At 35.0% G+C, this 23665-nt stretch overlaps 1 protein-coding gene across 2 annotated transcripts in view; it reads right to left on the bottom strand.

Annotated features, from left to right (window-relative positions):
• Positions 1-6894, bottom strand: part of Trdn (triadin) — a 374084-nt gene extending 367190 nt beyond the window's left edge. For both annotated transcript variants that reach the window (XM_074075307.1, XM_074075305.1), the window contains exon 1: positions 6347-6894. Coding sequence is in view for 1 of the 2 variants with exons in the window: in XM_074075305.1 (XP_073931406.1) it covers positions 6347-6368 (22 nt within the window). In the remaining variant the exon portion in view is untranslated. The remainder of the gene's footprint in view (positions 1-6346) is intronic.
• Between the last annotated feature and the right edge of the window lie 16771 nt (positions 6895-23665).

Raw genomic sequence — 23665 nt, 5'->3', positions numbered from 1 at the left:
TTCACCTATCTATGCATAACACTCACTTGGGGCAATGCATGTTTATGTGACATTAAGTAAGAACTTCCTATCAGAAACTATGCCTGCCACTCATATTATCCAGGGCAAGAGGGAACTGGAGAGAACAAAAGCCTTAACCTTGATGGGACTTCCTCTTCAAGTCAGAGCCTAAACACTACAAACTTGGAATTAACATGTGATGTTAATGTACATTGTTTCCAGATGAAGGTTTTTCCCTAACTTGTGCTTTCTATATGTGTTATACTAGACAACACGCCTGTTTTTATATATTAAGCACCTAAGGCTTTCTTTTTCACTTGGAGAAAGAAAATAACATTATTTTATACTGTCTTTATGATCCAACTAAGAAAATCTATAAAAACCAACATTTTAGCCAAAGTATCTTAACAATCTATTTATTCTCAGTTCTAATTGGTATGTTCAACCTAAACATCAATGTAGATGATTTTAAAATTGCTTAGCTGCCCTGCTTTGTGTTTCTCTAGTAATAAATACTGTTAATGGATTAAAAATTAATGCGAACATCATTGGAGACTGCAAGTCTCTAGGATTGCCTTTGCCTTTTAGTATAGCAGCCTGATAGCCTCAATTCATTTTTGCATTATAAAAGTAGCATTATTTTGAAATTATTGTCACAATGATGCCCAAAAATAAATAGGAAAAAACTCAAGAAGCATTTAAGCTGACAAACAGAACATTTTTCATGAGTGCAGAATGCTTATGGCAGGGAGAGTGAAAAATCACTATTAGGAATAGTAACAAGAACTACAGGAAAAGTTCTTGGTGGAGTCCAGTGAGGGCCAACACTACAAGGATATATTTTCTGACCATTTTCACTAGAGATTCTGCATGGTACGTGCTTTGTTCAATTAAAAAGTATAAGCGTAATTTGCCAACTAGCACGATCTTATAAAAAATTGGAAAAATTCCTCTGGCCATATTATTTACAACTATCCAAGTTTCATGCACTAGTTTATGGTGCTCATATGAGGCCCCTCATTCTCTCCACACCACCTGTGGATGAAGTAGTAGAAATAGTGCTTGAAACTTGATTTCTAATTTAAAACTTCACACTGCCTTCAATTTTTAAATTCTTTTTCAAAATGTTTTCATTGATATATTTGTATATATGAGAGAACGCAACACTGAAAAATCTGAAAGCAGACTCAGCCCTTCAGTACTTGGATGGGAAACTGCCTTCAAACTTTTTAATGCTGCCTTCTCTCAGCTCTGTGTTTATTCCTCTCTCTGAGATACAGTGAAATCTACACCACTGTCTCTTACAATCTACTTTCTTTTCTCTTGTAAATTCAACTAGAACAGTAAAGAAGAGAGCGAAGTTTTAGAGTCAAATTAATCAGGTTTATCCAACACCTGTCTTTCAGAGTTGCTGTAAGGCTTTAAAAAACTATTCATACAAGAGCTTTGTGCTTACTGCCCTGTCAACAAACAAGGTTCTTGGGCACAGCACTGTTTACAAACATTTTTTCTTGTATCATATTACCTCTTCAGGTTTTTAATTGTTCTCTGCAAGTTTTTTAATTGTTCTCAGGTTTTTTCATAAACCACCTTAAAAAGTAACTCTTCCTAATTGATGTCTCTAATTAATGTCACTAATAATTTTGATAAATGAAATGAAGCTAACCTCTAAATTCCCACAGTATGATGTATATATAATTTTAACATAGATCATATATATTAAAATAATTATTTCCTACTCTGTCATTAGAAATTCAAAGTATTTTTCTAGACCCTTCTATCTAGTAGATGCATATTTTATTTCTATAACCAACAGAATATTCAATTTAAGAGTAATTTATACTCACAAATAAGTTTTGTGGTCAGTAGATTCACTAACCTAGGTGTCCAATTACAAAGAAGCATTTTACCAAAAGATTTTTATTAGCCTTAACAGTCAGTTCTAGCTATAATTTTATTTGTTGGTTGCTTACACTTTACCAACGGTTTCCTTTTTTGTGGCTTTCGGACTTTTATCCATGGATTTTTGTAGTGTCTTCTAGTGCAGTATAAGGGGAAAAAATCCCCTGTCAACTACCCTGTACACAAATCTTTTAACTGTGCCTTTCAGTATCTTGGTCCTTCTCTTCTGAATGTACTGGTTTTTCAGACCCAATTTTACAATGTGTTCCTGGAACTAAAAATGCTATTTTAATAGGGTCTATTGTTTTTATTAGTCAGGAAAGTAAAGATCATAGCCCAGAAGTGATTAGGGTTTGAACCTAGTGATACAACCTCTGAAGCCCTAGGTTATCCTCACTGAGGCCAGAGTGGCTGCACTTAATTTTGACGAGATAAACACACACAGGCAGACTCAACCTTGCCTTCTTCTTAATTTCACCAACTGTTGCTCTAGATAATATAACTTGTGTGCCTAGTTATGTAGTCTGAGTGTGAATTATTGGTCTTTCTTCTTGAAAGCAACCATGACTGTTCTTGGATCACAGAGTCTACAGGAACAGAGCAATGTGTGAAATAAATAACCAATTTTGCTTAAAGCATTTATTTTTGTAACAGGATCTCACTAGGTACCCAAGCTGGCCTTGTACCCACTATCTTCCTGCCTCAGCCTCCCAATTACTGGGATTATCTGCCTACCCCACCACACCTTGCTTTGCTCTAAATTTTAAATATCAAACACTGTCATAAATTTGATTGTTACAGAAGCAGGGGAATGAGGTTCACTTAATAATAAGGAAAGAGTGAACCCTGTGGTTATGTAATAATTTAGAAGTTGAGAGTTCGATATAAGTTCTTCTAACTTTTTAAATAAGGAGTTTATTTAAGTTTTCTAGTAAATGCCAAATTATTTATGAATAAGATCTCCATCAACTTGAATCCCTCTTGTACAAACTTGCATTTTCCCATAGTTTGGAAGTTCTTATACCCAGAAAGTACAATCACATATGTATAACTATACAACATAATCTGGCTGTATATTATTAGTTAGTGATTTGAAAATGCTATATATTTTACCAACTTTAAAAAATATCCACACTACCTTTTCAATAGAGCAATTAAGAATTAACTAACTTCGTTATTAAACTTACACAAAAATGATTCTTGCATGTGTGGTTGAAAGTTTGCATGAACCTCAGAAGGGAAACCTAACCCTGGTGCTTGCCTAGGAATAACTAGGCCTCTAGAAGGAGCTAATTATAGCTATAGAAATGAGTGGTGTTTGAGTTTAATCTAGTCTGAGGCCTATTCTCACCTATCCAATGTAGAAGGGGCTCAGTATAGGCACCCAATAACCACCCAGTGACACCAAGTTTACTAAGAGTCTTACACAGTGAGAAGACATATTCAACCTGACTTTGTGGTAAGATCTGGATGTGAATCCTAGCTCCACCATAAACAGATATGGGAATTCAGGCACATTTTTTAACCTCTCTAAACCTTAGCTTCATACTCTATAAAGAAGATTAAATTAGCACATACCAGGCTTAACACAGTGCTTGTCATCTTAAGTATTGATAATAGATATGAATTGTTATTATCATTGTCATTATAATTATCTTTATTAATTTATCATGGCCAGAATCAAAGATGTTGTTTCCCTAAAATCCTTTGGAATTCAACTTTGTCCTAGTTCTATTTTATCTATTGCTCACAATTCTGTACCTAGAATTATTTCCTTTCTTTCATCAGAGGAAGTAATCCAGCTTGTCACAGGCATTGGAAATCTATGTTAAGAACTTGGTAAGGTATATAGACATGCCATGTGCTGTAGTCAGGTAAGCACTGAGATAAGCCACAGGACACATAGACCTTCTGAGACCTCCCCTAACTATCAATGACCATGGGACAAAGCATCAGTGTGAGTCTAGGCTTCCAAGGTGCTACCCTAGCTTTTACTTGGATTAGTATTAAAAACTTTTTATGCTTTTTATGTGATAAATGAATGGGAAAGCTAATGGGTAGATGACATGGGGCTACTGATGTAGAGTTTACATTTCAGTAATTTGTTCAAAGGTGGTTGCAAAGGAAATACATCAGATGAAAGTAAACACTATCCTGGGCTGAGGGAAAAGGCTGTACCAAGAACTTGTATAGAAGTGTAGCTTTTATAAAAGACTGGAAAAAAGCTATTGTAGGTAGCTAATACAAAGTAAGAATCACAAAGACAAGCTGAAAACTGTGTAGTAGAGCAAAATGCAAAAATCTTTGGATAACTACAGAGAATGTCCATGGTACTAACCTTAAAAGATAAGTTCATTGAGTTGGTAATCTAATTTTCACTTGAGAAATATAATTGACAAATAATTTCAGGAAAGGAATAAATAAAAATTTATCACTGATGTTCAGATAATGTAGATCCTAGGAACTATGAAGAACAGGCAGTGAGAAAAGATCACCACCCAGAAATCATATAATGTTAAAACTTTTAAAATTTATTACTAATTCTTCTTGGTCTTTATTATTATTATCATTATTGTGCTGGATGGGGGTACATTGTAGCATTTACAAAGGTTCTTACAATGTATCAAATATATTATACTTGAATTCCACTGCTCTCTTTCATCCCTTGGTTGTTTTTTTTGTGAGTCACTCAAGAAAGTCTTCCATGACCCATTTACACTCCCCACAGGGAGAGGCAGAAACAAAACTTCTTCTATTTCAAAATCAGGAATTTGCTCATAAATTTTTTGTTTGAATCAAATGCAAATCTATAGGCAAGCCAAAAGTGGCTTGGTCAACTAACCTCCTGAATCAGCTGTCAATCTATTCCCTCAACAGAGGCAAGGAAACATACTCATGGATATCATAATAACTTGTGCAAAGATAAGCAAGAAGTTTTTATAGACACCTCTCTTCAAGACAAGCTAAAGGCCACATGGTACTGAATATTCAAGGAATTGGAAAAGTCCTATGTATATTTAACAAGGGAATTCTGAACTAAAATTGGCAAACAGTAATCCTGATATCCTCCCACAGAAAAGAAAAAAAACACAAACCCAGCTTTAAAGAGCTGACTTCAATTCATGGCTATGCTGTGGCATTAAGAAAGTCACAGAACATCAGAGTTAGTTTCTTTTTCTGCAAAATGGAGATAATAATGCTACTTAATTGAATGGTGTGAGGTTTAAGAAAGCAAATACACATAAATTCTGAACAAAACTTGTACTACATAGAAATGTTTCAATAATTGTTATTAATTTGGGGTTCCAGATTAATTTCTCCAAAAAGTACATTTTTTCTTATAAATACTAAAAATTTGCAGCAGAAATCACTCTGTATCCTACTAATTTAAACCTTAAAAGATAAAAGCCACATATTCTATTTTTCAGTTGTCTGATTAAAAACAAACCAGGATGGCATTCAATTTGGAAGTTGTCAAAAGCACCACCTGTCTTGATTGCTTACAGCTGTCAGAAGCAAATATTAGATCCACCTCTCAAGTTGTTTCTCCAACTGCAGCCTGTATTCTAATTTTATTTTTTTTAAGAAGGGCTCCTTTATTGTAACAGAAAAAACATGTGTGTGTGTGTGTGTGTGTGTGTGTGTAGAACTTGCTTTGTTACCATGGTCAAATAATAAAACTTCTGTATCTTAATTACAATGTGTAGCTTTCAGCATAAGTGTTGAAACAGAAAATAGGTTTTTTTAATAAAAAGATTGAATTTACCATTTGGAGAAAAAGAAAAAGGGAAATGACTTTATGAAAGAATCATAATTCTAACACCTAATTGCTTTATTTTTTAAGTTCAGTTTATCTATAATGTGTTTGTAAAAATACCACCTTTATCTCTGGGTACCATCAATAATAGGAAAATAGAAATTTTATCAAAGCACTTATTGTCTTAAGTTGCATATAAATCTTATGTGTATGAGTGTATTTTTATACTCTGGTTAGAAAAGAAAATCAAATTCAATTAAGATTTCTACTTTTAATTATTCTAATGCAAAAATGTTCAAAATCATATTTCTAAGTTTAAACTTTAAATGTAATATGTTGAGTTTATCATGGTACCTATCCTTGCAAGTCTTTTAATTTTTACTAAATAAGAGATCAGCCATCATGTTTCATGACCATAGTTATTTATAGAGGTGTGGGTAACAACCATTAACCAGGGTGCCTTTGGTATAGCAAAGAACAGTTTCCACATGCAAATTTTCAGATAAATCTGTTTCCCTACCCCAGCGTACAGATCTGGCAGCCTCTCAGCTCCCATATCCTGTACAGAATCACTGAACAAGATAATTACCTGAGTGCATCATTACAAACTGATACATGGACATGCATGTGTCTACCAATTTATATAACTCCTCCCTAGGTAACTCTATTGGAAAATGGTAGCGGTACCTTCAGCAGTGATCTCAGTCATGGTGGTCGTAGAAAGCAAGAGTCAGGTGAAAAGTTCCCGTCAAGTGTCACGTTGCGCAGTACTTTAGGATTTGAGAACTCTGGTAGAGGGTTCTGTGTTAAAATTTGAGGGCTCTTCGGTTTCTGACTGTTTCTGCTGCTTCTTTGTTGTCCTGTTGAACTTTGTCTCTTCTCTGCAGAGTTCTCCCTCTGGGCACAACCTAAGCCCTTTCCAAGCAGCACTTGTGGCTCAGCTAGAAGTATCAGCTTCAAACAAAAATAGCCTCATCTCCCTAGGACTCTTCAGCACTTTTTTTTGGCACTCTAGAGGAACACACACACACACACACCCAACTCTCCAGCCCCAAAGAAATAGGCAAAAAAAAAGCCACAGGAATTAAAAAGTACTGTCTAAGCCCCCACAGCTTCCCGAGATAATTACAGATCTTGTGGTCTGTGTCAGAAAACATGAAATAAAGACTCGAAAGTAATCTTATCCATGATAGCACAGCTTTATTCTTAGTGCCCTTAATGCTCAGAACATTCTTCTCTCCTTATTTGGTTTGGGGAGGGTCCTGTAATGTCTACCACAGGCAAAGGGGAGGGCAAAGTTAAGTAATATTTTTAGCATTGATTCCTTATTGGTCCAAATGAACTGATCAAGTACAGTTATTTATATAGGGCTACACTTAAACTTGAAACTATTAAATCCTGAATCTTTCTCCAAAAGTAGTCATGATGTAGGAGATTAATATTTTCTAAACACTAATTAAAAAGGAATGTAACTGTTAAATTAAAACAAGATATTTGAGAACCAATGAAGTATTGAGTGTTTTATTCTATTTAATATATTATAAGAAATAAAATATTTGAGCACATCTATGCAGTAAAAGAAAAGGAAGGTGATGTAGTTTAGAAATGCACAGCTATCATTTCAGCAAAAGATTTCAACTTTTCCCTATCTCAACTTAAAAAAAAATGGAGCAGAACAGCAGCTAACAATTAGCCAAATTGGCTAATTAGCATTTCACCTTCCCAATCCTAGACAAGTGTTAATGAGCAGAGAAATATGCAATAGTTAGTAGTTGGAAGGAGAAGGAGAATCAAAGGGCATTGATAATCATAAACTCTAGCCAATCTCAATAATCAATGGTTGACTCAGCTTACTTTTTATTTCCTTCTCATATTCAACCTAATAAATGCTTATAGTTTCATCTTTAGCCTTAACTTACTGCCTTTGGTTATCAAAACCTCTTAAATTTATATGGTACTTCACAGATCACAGAGCAAATGTATGTGTCATTTTAAAATGTGAGGTTCAGGAAAGTGCTGTTAGTTATTTGCATATACAATAATACCCTCTAAGATATCTGCTGCCTTTATTTGTTGCCCAAACTCCTGGCACAATAGAAAGTGCCCAGACACAAATATTTAGTAAGTATACAAATCAATAAATACCCTTAATTCACAGAGGAAGAAGTAATTCCAGGTAATACTCATGATTTTATACAAGGTACTGTACCTAGGACTGGGCTAGGCACAGGACTGTACCTAGGTTTTGTAGTCTATTGACTACAAGACCAATGCCCTTTCCAAAAAGTGAGACGTTTTTGCAGATATTACTATTTTCAGGTTAAGAGGATGACTGCAAATTGGGTCTACCAACAAGATGGGGAGATGCAAAATCCTAGAAGCAGCCTCCTAGAGCACTGGGTTGAAGGAGGTCCTTACTGTGTCTCCTCCAAAACATTTCATTCTCCATAAACAGCACATTTCTTGAAATTTTAAGAAAATATAGCACTTCATCTGCATTCATCAATCCCTTCAGAGTATTTCACTGTATTTAGCTGAAGAAAAGATATTGTGTGTAACTCATTAAAAATTTTCATGGGTCAAGGCTTAAATAAAATTATCTAATTTAGAAGGAAAAAGTCAATTTCAAACCCTTATTCAATAAAAACTTAAAATGTAACTATAAAACAAAAGAATACTAAATTCCTACAATTCTGTTACTTTTAAGCTCCCAGTTACTAATTTTATGTTTTACAGAATGGAAAGAATAAGAACAGGAAAGCATTATTCTAGACAATCTGGGGTAATGCATTCTTTTAAACCATCTGTGAGATGAGTTGATGAATCTTCTTAACATTGAGAAATTTAGTGTATTTATCATTTTGAAAACTTATTAGAACTCTTTTAACTTCCTTGAAACCCAATTCACAAAGCATATCTTTGAGTTTCAAATGAGACTGTAAAACTTTCAAAAACCAAGCAACTGACTCCCTTCCAAGTGTATACATTCTATTTATCAGAACACTCGAAGAGTAAAGCATTGCAAACCAGTCATTTGCCTTTTTTCATGTTTAAAAGTATTCATCTTAAAGAGATGTTTCCAGTGCACTGATATTTTCCAACATGATTACGAGTGAAGGTTCTTGCTTCTCAGCAATGGCTTCTCTTTTATTCTCACAATAGCAATTATTCTCAGGTGATAAGTTCACCTAGTGGACATAGTTTTGCCTAGAGAAACATTTATGAAAGTAGGCACTAATAATTGGGCCTCATATACATAAGTTAATGATGAACTGTAAAAGTTTGTTCTCCTATTAAATGTTCCATCTAGGCCAACATACCTCTCCAACCTGATTATACTAATCATTGTCCCTTGTGATTTTCACTTGATATTCTAAATACTCAAGTTAGTAGATAAAATTATTCTTCCTTAGAGCAATTTTTAACCTGGCTGCTCTGTCTGCTATTGTCATAAACTAACAATCAGTAAGACATATATAGTATTTGGCTGTAAGATTTTCTCATCCACACTGAGTTTCAAAATGTAAAAAGAGTCAGAAAGCAACCAGAGAAGTTTTGTTGATTTTTTTGTGTCCAAAATTTAAATAAAAGTCAAAAACATTTTGAGAACATAATACACTATCTTGTTCAGTCTCAATTTGTTTCGTTTTTCCTGTGGCATGAGAGAAGAAATATAATTGAGTATAATAGCAATTGACCACCAGCCACCTAATATTTCAAGGTCTGTGAATATTTGAGAGAAAGTCAAGTTTGGGATTATCCTCAAAGTCTTCTTTGTCTTAATGTACACACACTAATAAGATATTACTGTCTTGGTGATAAATGAAACCATATAATAAAAAAATTTGTACAATATAGTACATTAATACATAGTTAAGGATACATGTGGGATATCCAACTGGGGTAAAATAGGTGACCTTTCTTTGAAGCTTAAATTAGTAATTGACATGGCTTCTATGTAAACCTAAATTTTCAGGTTCATTTTCATAGGATGCAAAGATAAACAACAAAATCGAATGATTTTTAAAAGGAGGAACAGAGTGACAATGTAAGAGACTAACAAAATATAAACTACTGTTTCAGTACCTTCACTGAAGTAGTTTACCAGGGGAAATATACAAGGCTTATTTTTAGTTTTGTAAGTGAAGAAAAACTGGCAAAAACAATCTAGATTCAGAAAGAGTAACTATTGGCTTTTTAAACCTTGAGTGAAGAAATATAGGAGAAATTAGTAACACTGGAGATGAACATGGAGGCCACTTGATTGTGTTTGCATTCACTTGACCCTGAAATCCTATCATATGACCTTGAAATTTCTTGGAAGTTGTACTTGATACACCTCTTCTTCAAAAATCAGAAGAAAAACCTCCATTGTTCATTAATCTTACTTCATCTAAGTACTTCTATACGCTTCATTTTAAATTGTTCTGTGTTCTGTTTGTGTCATGGAAAAATCTCATTCTTCTGTCATTATTTTTTCTAAATATCCTGTGCTCATTTCTTTAATCAAAGGTTGGAGGTCATTCCATAGGCTTGGCTTACCATCTGATTATTTAGAAACTATGTAATCCAAATAGCTTCAAATTTCAAAAGGCAGTCCAGGGCAATTAAAAACTTTCCTTTCTTTAACTCTGACTCATGAATAGCTTGGTCTCCAATATCAGGCTTCTTTCCTCACACACATATGACATTGTCAAGCATTCCCCTAGAAATTTGTCTGCGTCAATCTAGTCTTCATTTAACAAAGCCAGGGGTTGCTTCTTCCTTCTTAGCAATTCCATTCTCTGAAGGGCTGGCATGTCTCCATTTCCACTGCCCTTTTTATGAGAATCTGTAATATCCTTCAGTAGGCAGCTCCTGTGGAGCCCATAATTCAGCTTAGTGATTTCTATTCTGCAGCTATCACAGATGACCTTCAGCCCAAATTTCTGGTTGCTATTCAAAAGTAATTTATGATTTACAATTTGTTTCTTTACAAAATCATGAATGCTTTTCTTTTTGAATTTATTTATTGATTTGATTTTTTAACATTTCTTTTTTACTGCTGTGCTGGGAGGGAGTACATTATGGAATTAACAAAAATTCTTACAATATATCAAATATATCGTATTCACCCCCTCTATCATTCTCCTTCATTCACCCCTCCCCTATTCCTAGAACAGTTTCAACAGATATCATTTTTCCATTTACATACATGTGTACACTATTTTTCACCATTTTCACCCTCATTTCCCCACCTCCTCCCTCTTCCCACTGTTACCTCACCCCCAGGCAGGTCCTGTTCCACTGTCCTGTTTTCTGATTTTTGTAAGAAAAGAAGAAGAAAAAACGGCATTTTTGTTGTTTTAAGATAGCTACACAGGGAGTTTCCTTGTGGCACTTCTATGCTTATATGTGTTATAGCCTGATTTGGCTGATCTCTTCTATTTTTCTTATTTCTACCTTAGTGCCTTTCTTATGGTGGTTTCAACCAGTTTAAAAATTCTATATTCATTCTTATATAGAGAGTACATCAACCATATTCACCTTCTTAACTTCGTTCTGTTACCCTCCTCCTCTCGTATTTGACCTCCCTTAGCATGACCTGTTTTCCATAGTATTGCTGTATTTGTATTTGTTCTATATGAATGCCTTTCTTATACAAAAAAAACCCTGCTGCCCAATTCTTACTTATAATTTTTTCCTCTTAAATGATTTAAATGAACATTTCCATTTGCTAATATTGAAAAAAATTCACATCATGATGTTTTGTTATCAGCAGTGCAAGCTGTTCTGTTGGTTTGTCATTATTGAAGACCAGCTAAATTCATCAGTCTTGTGAGCTTATTTATCAATAAGGAAATAATTTATAATGATTAATTCTAGTGCTCAATAAATACATATTATCTCTTTGCTGTGGGCACTGAGCAAGATTCTAGAGATACAAAGACAAAAAGCCAAGGATTTTGTGTATAAAGAGCTCAGTTTTATGAGTTAAAAAAAAAAAAAACTAAAGTAGACCAAACATTGTAACATAAAAGCAAGCCATGGAAATTATGCATTTAAAGGGAAAAAAGAAAGAGTTTTCCAGAACAGGACAGACATTTTTTAAAAGGAAATACTAGAGCTGGATGTTCACATGTAAGAAAATGATTATATAAGTAGTTAATTAAGGACTTACTTTCCAAGGTATTAAAAAGGAAAGCTACAGAAAAAGAAACAAGAGAATTTTTTAAAAGGACAGATACTAATTTAGTCTTAGAGGTCTTAAGATGTTTAGATTTAACCTTGATTTAAGACAACATTGAGGTTTTTGAAGCAAGGACATGAAATGGTCAACTTTATCTTTTAAATAGACTACTTACAACAGAAAAGTAGTCATTTTAGTTCACTTAAGACAGTGTCAGTGGAGCATTAGAAATAGAAGCCAGATTATAGAACATAGAGTCAAATAAAAATTATACAATGAAGAATGAATCTAAAATATTATTTAAGGAAGTTGTGAAAAGTAAAGAAATAAGATTAAGAATTAGTGAAGACACATGCTAAATTGGGAGATTTTTAAAAATATTTTATTAGCATATAATGGTTATACAGGGGAGATACATTGTGATATTTACATATGTTCTTACAATATATCTTAATTAGACTTACCCCCTCCATCATCATTTCTCGTCTCCCCCCTCCCCTTCTTAGAACAATTTTGACAAGATTCATCCTTCTATTTTCATACATGAATACAAAATACATCAGCCATATTCTCCCTTCTTCACCTTTTCTTTATGACCCCCTTTCCACTGATTATCTCTTTCTCTCTCTCATATATATATATATATATATATATATATATACCTGAAATAAACTAGCATATGTATATATAATAGTTTAATCAGATTAACTCCCCAATACTTGCCTTTTTTCTATTGCCCTGTACCCCTATTATTCAATAGCTTACTGTGCATTGTGTTATATTATCTTCATACACAGGTATAATACTTTAATATTTTCTACTCTTTAATATTCTCTTTCCCTCTCCTGCCTTCCTATAGACCTATGATATAAAGCATACTTGAATACATACTACATACATAATCTTATGTACATATACATACATATATGTATATATATGTATATATATATATATAAAGAGAGAGAGAGATCATGATTGCACTAGTCGGCCTGTCTGAGGGGACTAGGGGATATTTTTTAATGATCAGAGAATCTTGAGCATTTTTCTCTTTTGAGGGAAGCAGTAAAGGAATGAAGGAGCGAATCAACAGAGAAATAGAGAGCTCTATGTAGATGGAAAGGTAAAATTAAAGTTCATATAGGGAATACTTTGAAAGAAAAAAATTCTTAGTGAATTTAAAAGAAAAGAAGGAAGAGAATAAATGTAGACACATTTGAATAATATTTTAGTTGTCAAGGAGAAAAATTAAAGAAACTCATGCTTGGTGGCCTTCTTTTCTCAATGTCATCTGGAAGAAAAGAAGGGGTAAGGTAGGGAAGACATGTTGAAGAGAATTCTGAAGGTTTTGAAAAGCTTCAATGATAAAGCATGGATTGCAGAGTGCTAGTGAGAGGCCAGCTGGGCTTAGGAATCATAAATATGCAAATACAAATCCAAACATATTAATTAGGGTAACTAAAGAGGCAAAACCAAAAAGACCTCTCAATATATTTCTCCAGCAAAGGACTGTTATTTTGGGGTTCATGATGGTCATGTGTTAAGATTTGAATATAAGGTGCAACCACATACTCATATGTTGAATGCTTGATCCTTTGTTGGGGGCCCTTTGGGGGAGGTTCTGGAAACTTGAAAACATTGAAACTAGCTAGAGGAAGTAGGTCACTGGTGGCATGCTTTTGAAGTTATACCTGCTCCAGTTCCTTTTCTTTTTCTTTCTGCTTCCTGTTCCCCTAAAGGAGAGTAGTCTCCCAGCACCATGATATCCTGCCTCTCCATTGGCCCAGTAAAATTCAGTGAAGCTAAGGACTATGAACTGAACCACCTAAAACCACGAGCCAGAATAAATCTTTTGTCCCCTTAAGTTGTCTCTGTCATCTGTTTGGTTACAGACAATAAAAATAACACATTATGTTAATAGGTTCAGTATTACTTCAGAAAAGTAGGTGATTGGGCTGAAATCTTCAGACACAGCATGGTCTTTAAGGAAAATTTTAGTTGAAGTTCAGTTGAGGCAAGGATACAGGATGAGCAGTACAGATTCTTTGCTTTGGAAAACATATATGACCTAAAAAGCTTTCATTTGAAGTTGTGCCTAAGAATTACAGTGCATATTTATAAATCAATCTTTTTGCATTCAGAATGTGAATTACCTTCAACTTCTAAATATGTGAAGAGCTGTGACATCCTATGAATATTCATGAGAATGAAGAACAAAGACATACGTACCAAGAGTTAAATCAATTCCAATGACTGGGTATATGGGCATTTGATTTCCATTTTTATGAGAAGTTTTTAAACATTTCCTTATGTACATCTCTTTATTCCTTCTGTTTTTGGGGGAGAGGAGTGCCTTACCACCTGAATGTACCCATAAAGAATATTTCACCAATACAAATTAAAGAGATATTTTACAGTTGCCACTGATACATGACTTTGAGAGTATGAACTACTATAAAAATGTTAAATGCTCCCAACCTCAGAGCCAACCTGGTTTTTCTATTAATTAGTCATTTGAAGTTAGAATTTTCCATTTTCAAATTATAATTAATTTGAATATTATTAAATGTTATTAAAACTTGTCAGATTATCAGCTGTCCTTAATCTCTTAACATGTACTCAATCCTATTTTAAATTCTTTTCTTTTCTTCTTAATCTTCCTCAAAAGAAAGCAAAACAAAACTATTCACTCTGTATCTTTAAAAATTCTATTTAACAAAATAGATCTGCTCCCCTTTCCTCACTCTGTACCCTTTCATTTAGCAGGAGTTATTTTCTGTCCTACACGCCCCCAACAGTGTCAACCTAACTACCTGAAAGTCAATGCATGTAAGATTTGCATTGGGGAAAAAAGTATGTGTTTTGTCAACTTACATCCCACACAGAAACCGTGGGCTCTAAGTTTAGAATAGAATTTCTAACTATTATAAGTGGTATTTCATGCTGGGAACAAATTGGAGTTGTGAAAGACATGGGGACGTAAATTCATGCTGTCTTGGCATGGTCAGTAAGGACAATAGATGACGATATAAAGAATAATGCAGAAAGACCCTTGGTTGCAAAAGGTATTGCCCAGTAGGGAAGCCTGTTATATACAAATCAAAGGTTCAGTCCTATAATTTAGAAATTGAATTTGAAAGCTTTCTATTAAAAGCCAAATAACATTTGGCATATAAAATTAAATCAGCATCACAGAAACCACCTTTTCCAGGATCATGGCTGCTTATTTTTCATAGTGTCCTCTCATGAGCCTGAACACAATTTTGAAACCCTCACTGACACCACAGTCCATGCAGTCACTACAGATTGTCCTATTTGGCACTTTTGAGGAATCTAATTTCCCTGTGCTTGAGAAAGGGTGAGAGGGACTGATTGAGAAGGTTGAGACCTCACTGAAAGGACAAACAGGACTATTGTCAATGACAAACTTCAACAACCTCTAAATTAGGGGAGAGGCTACAGTGTCTCAATGAACAAAAGTGCTCAGCATTATAATCTGCAGAGACAATTCTGACAATTCACTATTTCATTGGAACTATAAAAATCAGCAGTTACTTCAGCTGGATCAAATTAGAAGGATCTATAATTGTGTTTTTGCCTGGGAAATGTGGACTACAGACATGTTTGATTTAGTCACTGATTACATTTACATTCCACTGGGTTAATATAACAGCATCATTCTTTTTTTTTTAAGCAGAAAGCTTTTAAGCAAAGGAAAGGAAAAGAAAAAGAAAATATATTATTATCAAAAATAATTATTAAGCACCTACCTATTCACGGTTCAGGCAGTCATTTCAAAATGCAATTAGCTTAGAGATGTCTGGGACACATGCTTTTACAATTTTAAAGATCATAGAAATAGCAGAAGCTAACTTTGCATTTACAGAGGCAGGAACAAAGACTTGGACAGGCAAAGTGACTTACCCATATTTACATAAGTTATTGAAAAGCCTGAGCTAGGATCTGAGTCCAGTGCTTTTTACTCCTTGTTAGTTCCTTTTTTCCTTCTGATGCAGTTTTTCTAGATTTAAATAAGAATCCATTTAGTATAAATCTGAATCCCTTTATGTCTATTCTGAATCCTAAAAAGAGGTGAGTAGCCATTGAAACCAGAAATGTGAATAATATAACTAGTACTTTCTCCATTTTTCAGGTGTTTCTATTTGTGTCATTCTTCCAATTTATAAAGACATTTTCCAGGAAAAGGTATGAGCAAGGCTATAGATAGTTCATTTGAACATAAAATTTACATAGAGATGAACTCTTACTGGTCTACATTATACCATATGCATCTATACATTACTTGACCAAGAGAATTCAACAATAAGTGGCCCAAGCCAAAATCTTGTGGCCTGAGGAGCTTGGCACAATGATTTGCAGCTTCACTAGAAGTCTCCAGGATAGAGGTGGAGGTGAAGCACGGTTGAACAAGGAGGAGAATCTTGACTATAGAGAGATTCCAAGATGGTGACTAGAGGGAGGAAGCAGAAAGCATGCTTCCTAAAGTAAAATCTTGGAGAGATGCTGGAGATACACCTTTCAGGAAAAACCACCAAGAAGAGGCAAAACTCTGACTCTTCCATACCCCCAACCCACACATAACATCCCCACTCCATGTTAAATAGACAAACCAGGAGGGCTCTTACACCGCCAGATGCCAGCTCCCGGACTGCTTGGGAGAAGCAGATCACCAGGTGAGCTAAGCAGCACGTGGTACTCCCATAGACAACCATGGGCCAGATCAGCATAGCCCCCTGGACAGACTGACCCCCAACCCAGAGGAGAAAAAAAAGAGAAAAAAGCAAACTGAATAATAAACATGCAGCTGAGTTAAAAAAAATAAAAATAAAAAAACAGGTAGCAAAGAGGGCAGGGTTCCCCAGTTCCAGAGAGTGGGGGAGGGGCAATCCCTCAGGGAAACTGTAAATACACAAGCTGGCCAGAGAAGGCAGGAGCGGTGGCAGCTGCCCAGTGTTCTTGGAGAGGGGAATGCTTATAACTGCAGCTGTTATATGGAAAGCATCACAAGAGAGGAGGGGAAGACCACTCCTCACACAAAAAAGACAGCAATTGCAAAAGGCAGGTAGGGCTGTATACTGGTGTAAACAAAAGGGACATGCATCCAGGAGAACTCTAAATAAACAAAGCCTGCAGCAGCATATGGTTGACAGTAGGAGGCAGGTGAGCTGCAGCCTCAAATAAACATTCACAAAGCTGTCTCTGGACTCCCCTTTTTTTTTCCTCTTCCTTTGATGAGACAACAACACCACATGGTGAAGGACTAAATGAAACTGTATTGCATTTGAACTTGGGATTTTTGTTTTTGTTTCTTTTTGTTTTTGTTTTTGTGGGATTTTTTGGGTTTTTTCCCCTAGATAAGAAAATGACAGAACTAATTCACAGACACTGAGAAGTCTTCAGGACTGGAGGCTGAAGGACTAACACCAAAATTATTAAGACTGAAACTTTATTGCATTTGAACTTGTGGGGTGTTTTGTCTTTTGTCTTTTTTTTTTTCATTACCTCTCTCTGTCTCTCTAATGCCTGTTAATCTTACTGTTGATTAGTACCCTATCTCTCCCCATTTTTTTTCCTTTGGCTCTGTTTTTTCTGTTGTTGTTGTTGGTTGGTTGGGTTTCTTTTGTTTGTTTATTTGCTTTGTTTTGTTTTGTTTTCCCTTTTTCTTTACCTTCTTTGCTTTCCCTCTCTTGTCACCCTTCAATTTTAGATATCACCATTGTTATTATTACAAGCTAGACAATACTGAATTATACACAGTATAGGAACAGTAACAATAGCAAGGACAATGATTGGAAGATGGAAAAAAGAAGGAAATCATTTCCCCCCCTCCCCAATAATAAAGTAGTACAGGAACCACAGGGAAATGAAGAAATCAGATACCCAGATCCAGACTCCAACAAAATGAAGATAAACTATGCCAAAGAACCCAATGAAGCCCACAAGAATATTGTGAAAGAAGAAATCCTATAAGTAATCAATGAGAATTTTACAGAGATGATACTGGATATGGTCAACCAAAATATACAGGAGACACTCAAGAAATCCCAAGACAACAAAAATAGAGACTTTGAGAAAGCACAAGAACAAATAAAAGAAACCATAGAAGCACGTATAAACACCAAAGTGAAACAAAGAACATGATTAATAAAGAGATAAATGAACTCAGGATGAAAATAGACAATATTAAAGAGGAAGGCACTCAGGGTATGGAAAACCTCAGAAAAAAAACAAACAGAAATGCAAAACAAAATGGACGGCAAATCCAGCAGACTAGAACAAGCAGAAGACAGAATCTCAGAACTCAAAGATAAAATGGTAATTAAGGGAAAAGCCAAAGAACTATTAGTTCAACAACTCCAGACCTGTGAAAAGAAAATGCAAGAACTTACTGAGACCATCAAAAGACCAAACCTGAGAATCATGGGCATTGAAGAAGGAGAAGAGGCACAAGAAGAAGGAATGTGTAACATATTCAACAAAATAATTACAGAAAATTTCCCAAATCTAGAGAAAACTATGCCCATATAGGTACAGGAAACCTTCAAAACTCCAAACAGACCTGACCAAAATAGAACTACCCCACAACATATTATCATTAAAACAACAAGTACAGAGAACAGAGAAAGAATATTGAAGGCTGTAAGAGAGAAAAAACAAATAACATGCAAAGGTAAACCCATCAAACCAAAGCAGACTTCTCAACAGAAACATTAAAAGCAAGAAGAGCTTGGGGTGGGGTCTTCTGGGCACTGAATGAAAATAACTTCAACCCTAGGATACTCTACCCAGCAAAACTACCATTCAAAATACATGGAGTAATAAAAGTCTTCCGTGATAAGAAGAAATTAAAACAATATGTGACCACAAAGCCACCACTACAAAAGATTCATCAAGGAATTCTGCACACAGAAAGTGAAACCCAACATAACCATGAAAGGGCAGGCAGCACCAAACTACAGGAAAAAAAAAAAAAGCAAGAAAGTAGAGAGTAACATTGATTTAGCTACACACAATCAAACCCTCAAACAACTAAAACAACTAAATGACAGGAATCACCACATACCTGGCAATACTAACACTTAATGTTAACAGACTTAATTCCCCCATCAAAAGACACCTCTTGACAAACTTAATTAAAAAGGAAGATCCAACAATTTGTTGTTTACAGGAGACCCATCTCACCGACAGAAATAAGCATAGGCTTAGGATGAAAGGCTGGAAGAAGATTTACCAAGCCAATGGCCCCCAAAAACAGGCAGGAGTAGCAATACTTATCTCTGACAAAGTAGATTTCAAACCTACATTATCAAAGGAGATAAAGAAGGACATTCCATACTAATAAAAGGGAACATAGACCAAAAGGAAATAACAATTATCAACCTATATGCACCCAGTGTCAAAGCACCCAATTTCATCAAACATACCCTAAAGGACCTAAATGCATATATTAACTCCAACACAGTGGTCATGGGAGACTTTAACACCCCACTATCATCAAAAGATAGGTCATCCAAACAAAAAAAATCAATAAAGAAATCCAAGATCTAAAACATACCATAGATCAAATGGACCTACTTGATGTCTACAGAACATTTCATCCAACTTCTACACAATATACATTCTTCTCAGCAGCCTATGGAACCTTCTCCAAAATAGATCATATCCTAGGGCACAAAGAGAGCCTCAGCAAATATAAGAAAATAGAAATTATACCATGCATTCTATCAGATCACAGTGCAAAAAACTAGAACTCAACAACAAAAATAAAGACAAAAAACATGCAAACAGCTGGAAACTGAATAACTCATTGCTTAATGAACAATGGGTCATTGATGAAATAAAAGAGGAAATTAAAAGGTTCCTGGAAGTCAACGAAAATGAAAATACAACCTACCAGAACCTATGGCACACAGCAAAGGCAGTCCTGAGGGGAAAGTTTATAGCCATGAGTGCATATATTAAAAAGACTGAAAGATCTCAAATCAATAACCTAATGATACATCTGAAACTCTTAGAAAAATAAGAATAAGCAAATCCCAAAACAAATAGAAGGAGGGAAATGATAAAAATAAGAACTGAAATTAATGAAATAGAAACCAAAAAAACCGTACAAAGAATTAATGAAACAAAAAGTTGGTTCTTTGAAAAAATAAACAAGATCAATAGACCCCTGGCAAACCTGACTAAAATGAGGAGAGAAAAACCCAAATCAGTAAAATCAGGAATGGAAAAGGGAGATAACAACAAACACCATGGAAGTCCAGGAAATCATCAGAGACTACTTTGAGAACCTATATGCAAATAAATTTGAAAATCTTAAAGAAATGGACAGATTTCTAGACACATATGATCATCAAAAACTGAACCAAGAGGAAATTAATCACCTGAATAGATCTATAACACAAAATGAAATTGAAGCAGCAATCAACAGTCTCCCAAAAAGGAAAAGTCCAGGACCTGATGGATTCTTTGCTGAATTCTATCAGTCCTTTAAAGAAGAACTGATACCAACCCTCCTTAAACTGTTCCATGAAATAGAAAGGGAAAGAAAACTGCCTAATACATTTTATGAAGCCAGTATTACACTTATCCCAAAACCAGGCAAAGACACCTCCAAAAAGGAGAACTATAGGCCAATCTCCTTAATGAACATTGATGCAAAATTCCTCAACAAAATAATGGCAAACCGAATTCAACAACACATCAAAAAGATTATTCACCACGACCAAGTAGGCTTCATCCCAGGAATGCAGGGGTGGTTCAACATATGAAAATCAATAAATGTAATAAACCACATTAACAGAAGCAAAGACAAAAACCACTGGATCATCTCAATAGATGCAGAAAAAGCCTTTGATAAGATCCAACACCATTTCATGATAAAAGCTCTAAGAAAACTAGGAACAGAAGGAAAGTACCTCAACATTATAAAAGCTATTTATGACAAACCTACAGCCAGCATTATCTTAATGGTGAAAAACTGAAACCATTCCCTCTAAAATCAGGAAGGAGACAAGGATGCCCACTATCTCCACTCCTATTCAACATAGTACTGGAATTCCTAGCCAGAGCAATTAGGCAAGTTATGGAAATAGCCAAGATGCCCCACTACTGACGAATGGATCAAGAAAATGTGGTATCTATACACAATGGAATTTTATTCAGCCATGAAGAAGAATGAAATGTTATCATTCAGAAGTAAATGGATGGAACTGGAGAACATCATTCTGAGTGAGGTTAGCCTGGCCCAAAAGACCAAAAACCATATGTTCTCCGTCATATGTGGACATTGGATCACGGGCAAACACAACAAGGGTATTGGACTTTGATCACATGATAAAGGAGAGCACACAAGGGAGGTGTGAGGATAGGTAAGACACTCAAAAAACTAGATAGCATTTGTTGCCCTCAATGCAGAGAAACTAATGCAGATACTTTAAAGCAACAGAAGCCAATAGGAGAAGGGAACCAGGAACTAGAGAAAAGGTTAGTTCAAGAAGAATTAATTTAGAAGATAACACACATGCACAGGAAAGCAATGCGAGTCAACTCCCTGTATAGCTATCCTTATCTCAACTAGCAAAAACCCTTGGTCCTTCTTTTTATTGCTTATAATACACTCTGTCCATTAAAATTAGAAGTAGGGGCAAAATAGTTTCTGCCTGATAGTGAGGGGGTAGCGGGGGAGAGGGAGGGGGTAAGGTGTAAGGGAAGGGGCCTGAGGAAGGGGGAAGAAATGACCGAAACATTGTATGCATATATGAATAAAAGAAAAAAAAAGAGGAGAATCTTATCAGAGATGCTAAAAACGATTACTAAGCCAACAAAACAGATGACTACTCTTGATTGCATATGTAAGTACAAAATTACATACAAAGTTGTTCAACTGTATTTTCATCCCAGTCCTCACTCATGTGCAGTTTCCTGTCTTACCAACATACCCATGCCACATATAAGTAAAAACACTCTTACCTTCTCCCCAAAGCACCACCTAAAGCAAAATTAAGTCAGTAGATAACATATCTGGATGATGGGAAAGCTCTTTTCCTGGTCTAGATATTTTAAATCCTGAACCTGGAGTTAAGTAACAAATTTAAACAATCTCTTCTCTTTTAGTATGTAATTATGGAGAGAGAATTATCTCTTTAAAATGAAGAAAAAGAAGTAATAGGTCATTGTCCCCGGTTCAGAATATCATAATTAATTTGATATAGAGGAAAGAATAATTGATTGCTTCAATTTTCCTTGAAAACTACACATGAAAGGTGCCACAGTACCACCTTGAAATCATAGTCTCATGTCAGTAAAATCCTCAGCCTCTTTCCTGTGTTCCCTTTACCTTTGCATTTTCAGTAAGAACTGAGATTTTCTTGAGGACACCTGTCAACCACAGCAATATTTTCTCTTATACTTCAGGACCTGAATGTATTTTTTGTGTCATTCTTTTTTTCATTATCTTTTCTAAATGATTCTCTTCTCTTCTCCATTTACAAATTTACTATAGCCCTTATTGTCATAGTTATCTTTTTAGTCTCGGAAATCATCCTCATGTGTTGGAAATTTTTGCAAACAGATCGTTGTCTTCCCTATTCCTGTTTCTATCATGATCCCTGTAATTGCTGTGCAATTATATTAGAGCGTGTACCAAAAAGAAAATCCATGCCCCTCTATGCTCTTATCAAAATATACTTACATATTATGTTAACTTGCTCAGCCTATCAAAACAAAACACCATAGGCTGGGGTGCTTATAAAACAACAGAAATTAATTTCTCACCATTCTAGAGACTGGAAAGTCCAAGATCAAGTAACCAAAAGATTCAGTATCTGTGAGAACTGATTTCCTACTTCATAGATAGAACTTTCTCCCTGTCTCCGCACCTGGTGTAAGAGGTAAAATAGTTTTCTGGATCTCTTTTATAAGATACCAATCCCATTTATAAAAACTTTGCCTTTTTATGAACCAATCATCTCCCAAAATGTCCCATTATCAACTTTGGGGTTATGGTTTCAACACATAAACTTTTGAAAAAGTATAAATAATCAGACCACAGCATATATTTTGAACCAAGTAAAAAAAATAAGTTAATAAAAATTCTGCATCAAAATATGTGAGTAAACCTAAATCCCCCCATTACCAAATCTGTTTGCACATCATGGCTCACTCCATAAATCTAGCCTGAAGAAGACAAGAGCCCACAGGGGGCCAGAGTTGTGAGATATTTGGAAATGACTGTGTATGCATTAGTAGAAATAGTATCTCAGTGTGATGCTACATGCCAGGAACAGCACTAAACTTCATTAGATCAAAGGCTTTGTCTACTTTGGTCACATAGTCACTTTATACCAGGCCTTTGACATCAGTTATAAAAGCAATAATGTAAATATTGAAATAGAACTGAAAATAAATTTGACTTTTAAAAATGTCAAATGACATATTCCTTTCCCAATATTTGCCTGAACTCCTTAAGATTGGATAATTTTGAATGGCTTTATGTTTGTGAAAAACCTTTCTTACTTAAGTTAGAATTTTTTCTGTTAAACAAATAATCCTCAAGATATTAGATTCAGTTTCAGTGGCTTAAAAGTATGTAGATATTTTTCCTTATCTAGTATAATGGGTTTATACAGGTAAAATAATTCCATGTCTAGTAATGTCAGATGAGATGATTTGTACCAGTTCTTCCACCATAGACAAGAAAAATTTGGAAAACTAATACAACATATTTTTTAAGTCTGCATTTCAGAACTAGTAAAACAAGAAAAATTAGTGAGCCATGACCCAGTGAGGGTGGGAGCCCAGGTTAATAATTGCTCTTC

Source organism: Castor canadensis, chromosome 1 (assembly GCF_047511655.1).
Source record: "Castor canadensis chromosome 1, mCasCan1.hap1v2, whole genome shotgun sequence".
NCBI classification, from domain to species: domain Eukaryota; kingdom Metazoa; phylum Chordata; class Mammalia; order Rodentia; family Castoridae; genus Castor; species Castor canadensis.
The sequence above is the reverse complement of the archived record's forward strand: the minus strand, read 5'-3'. Positions and strand labels throughout refer to the sequence as shown.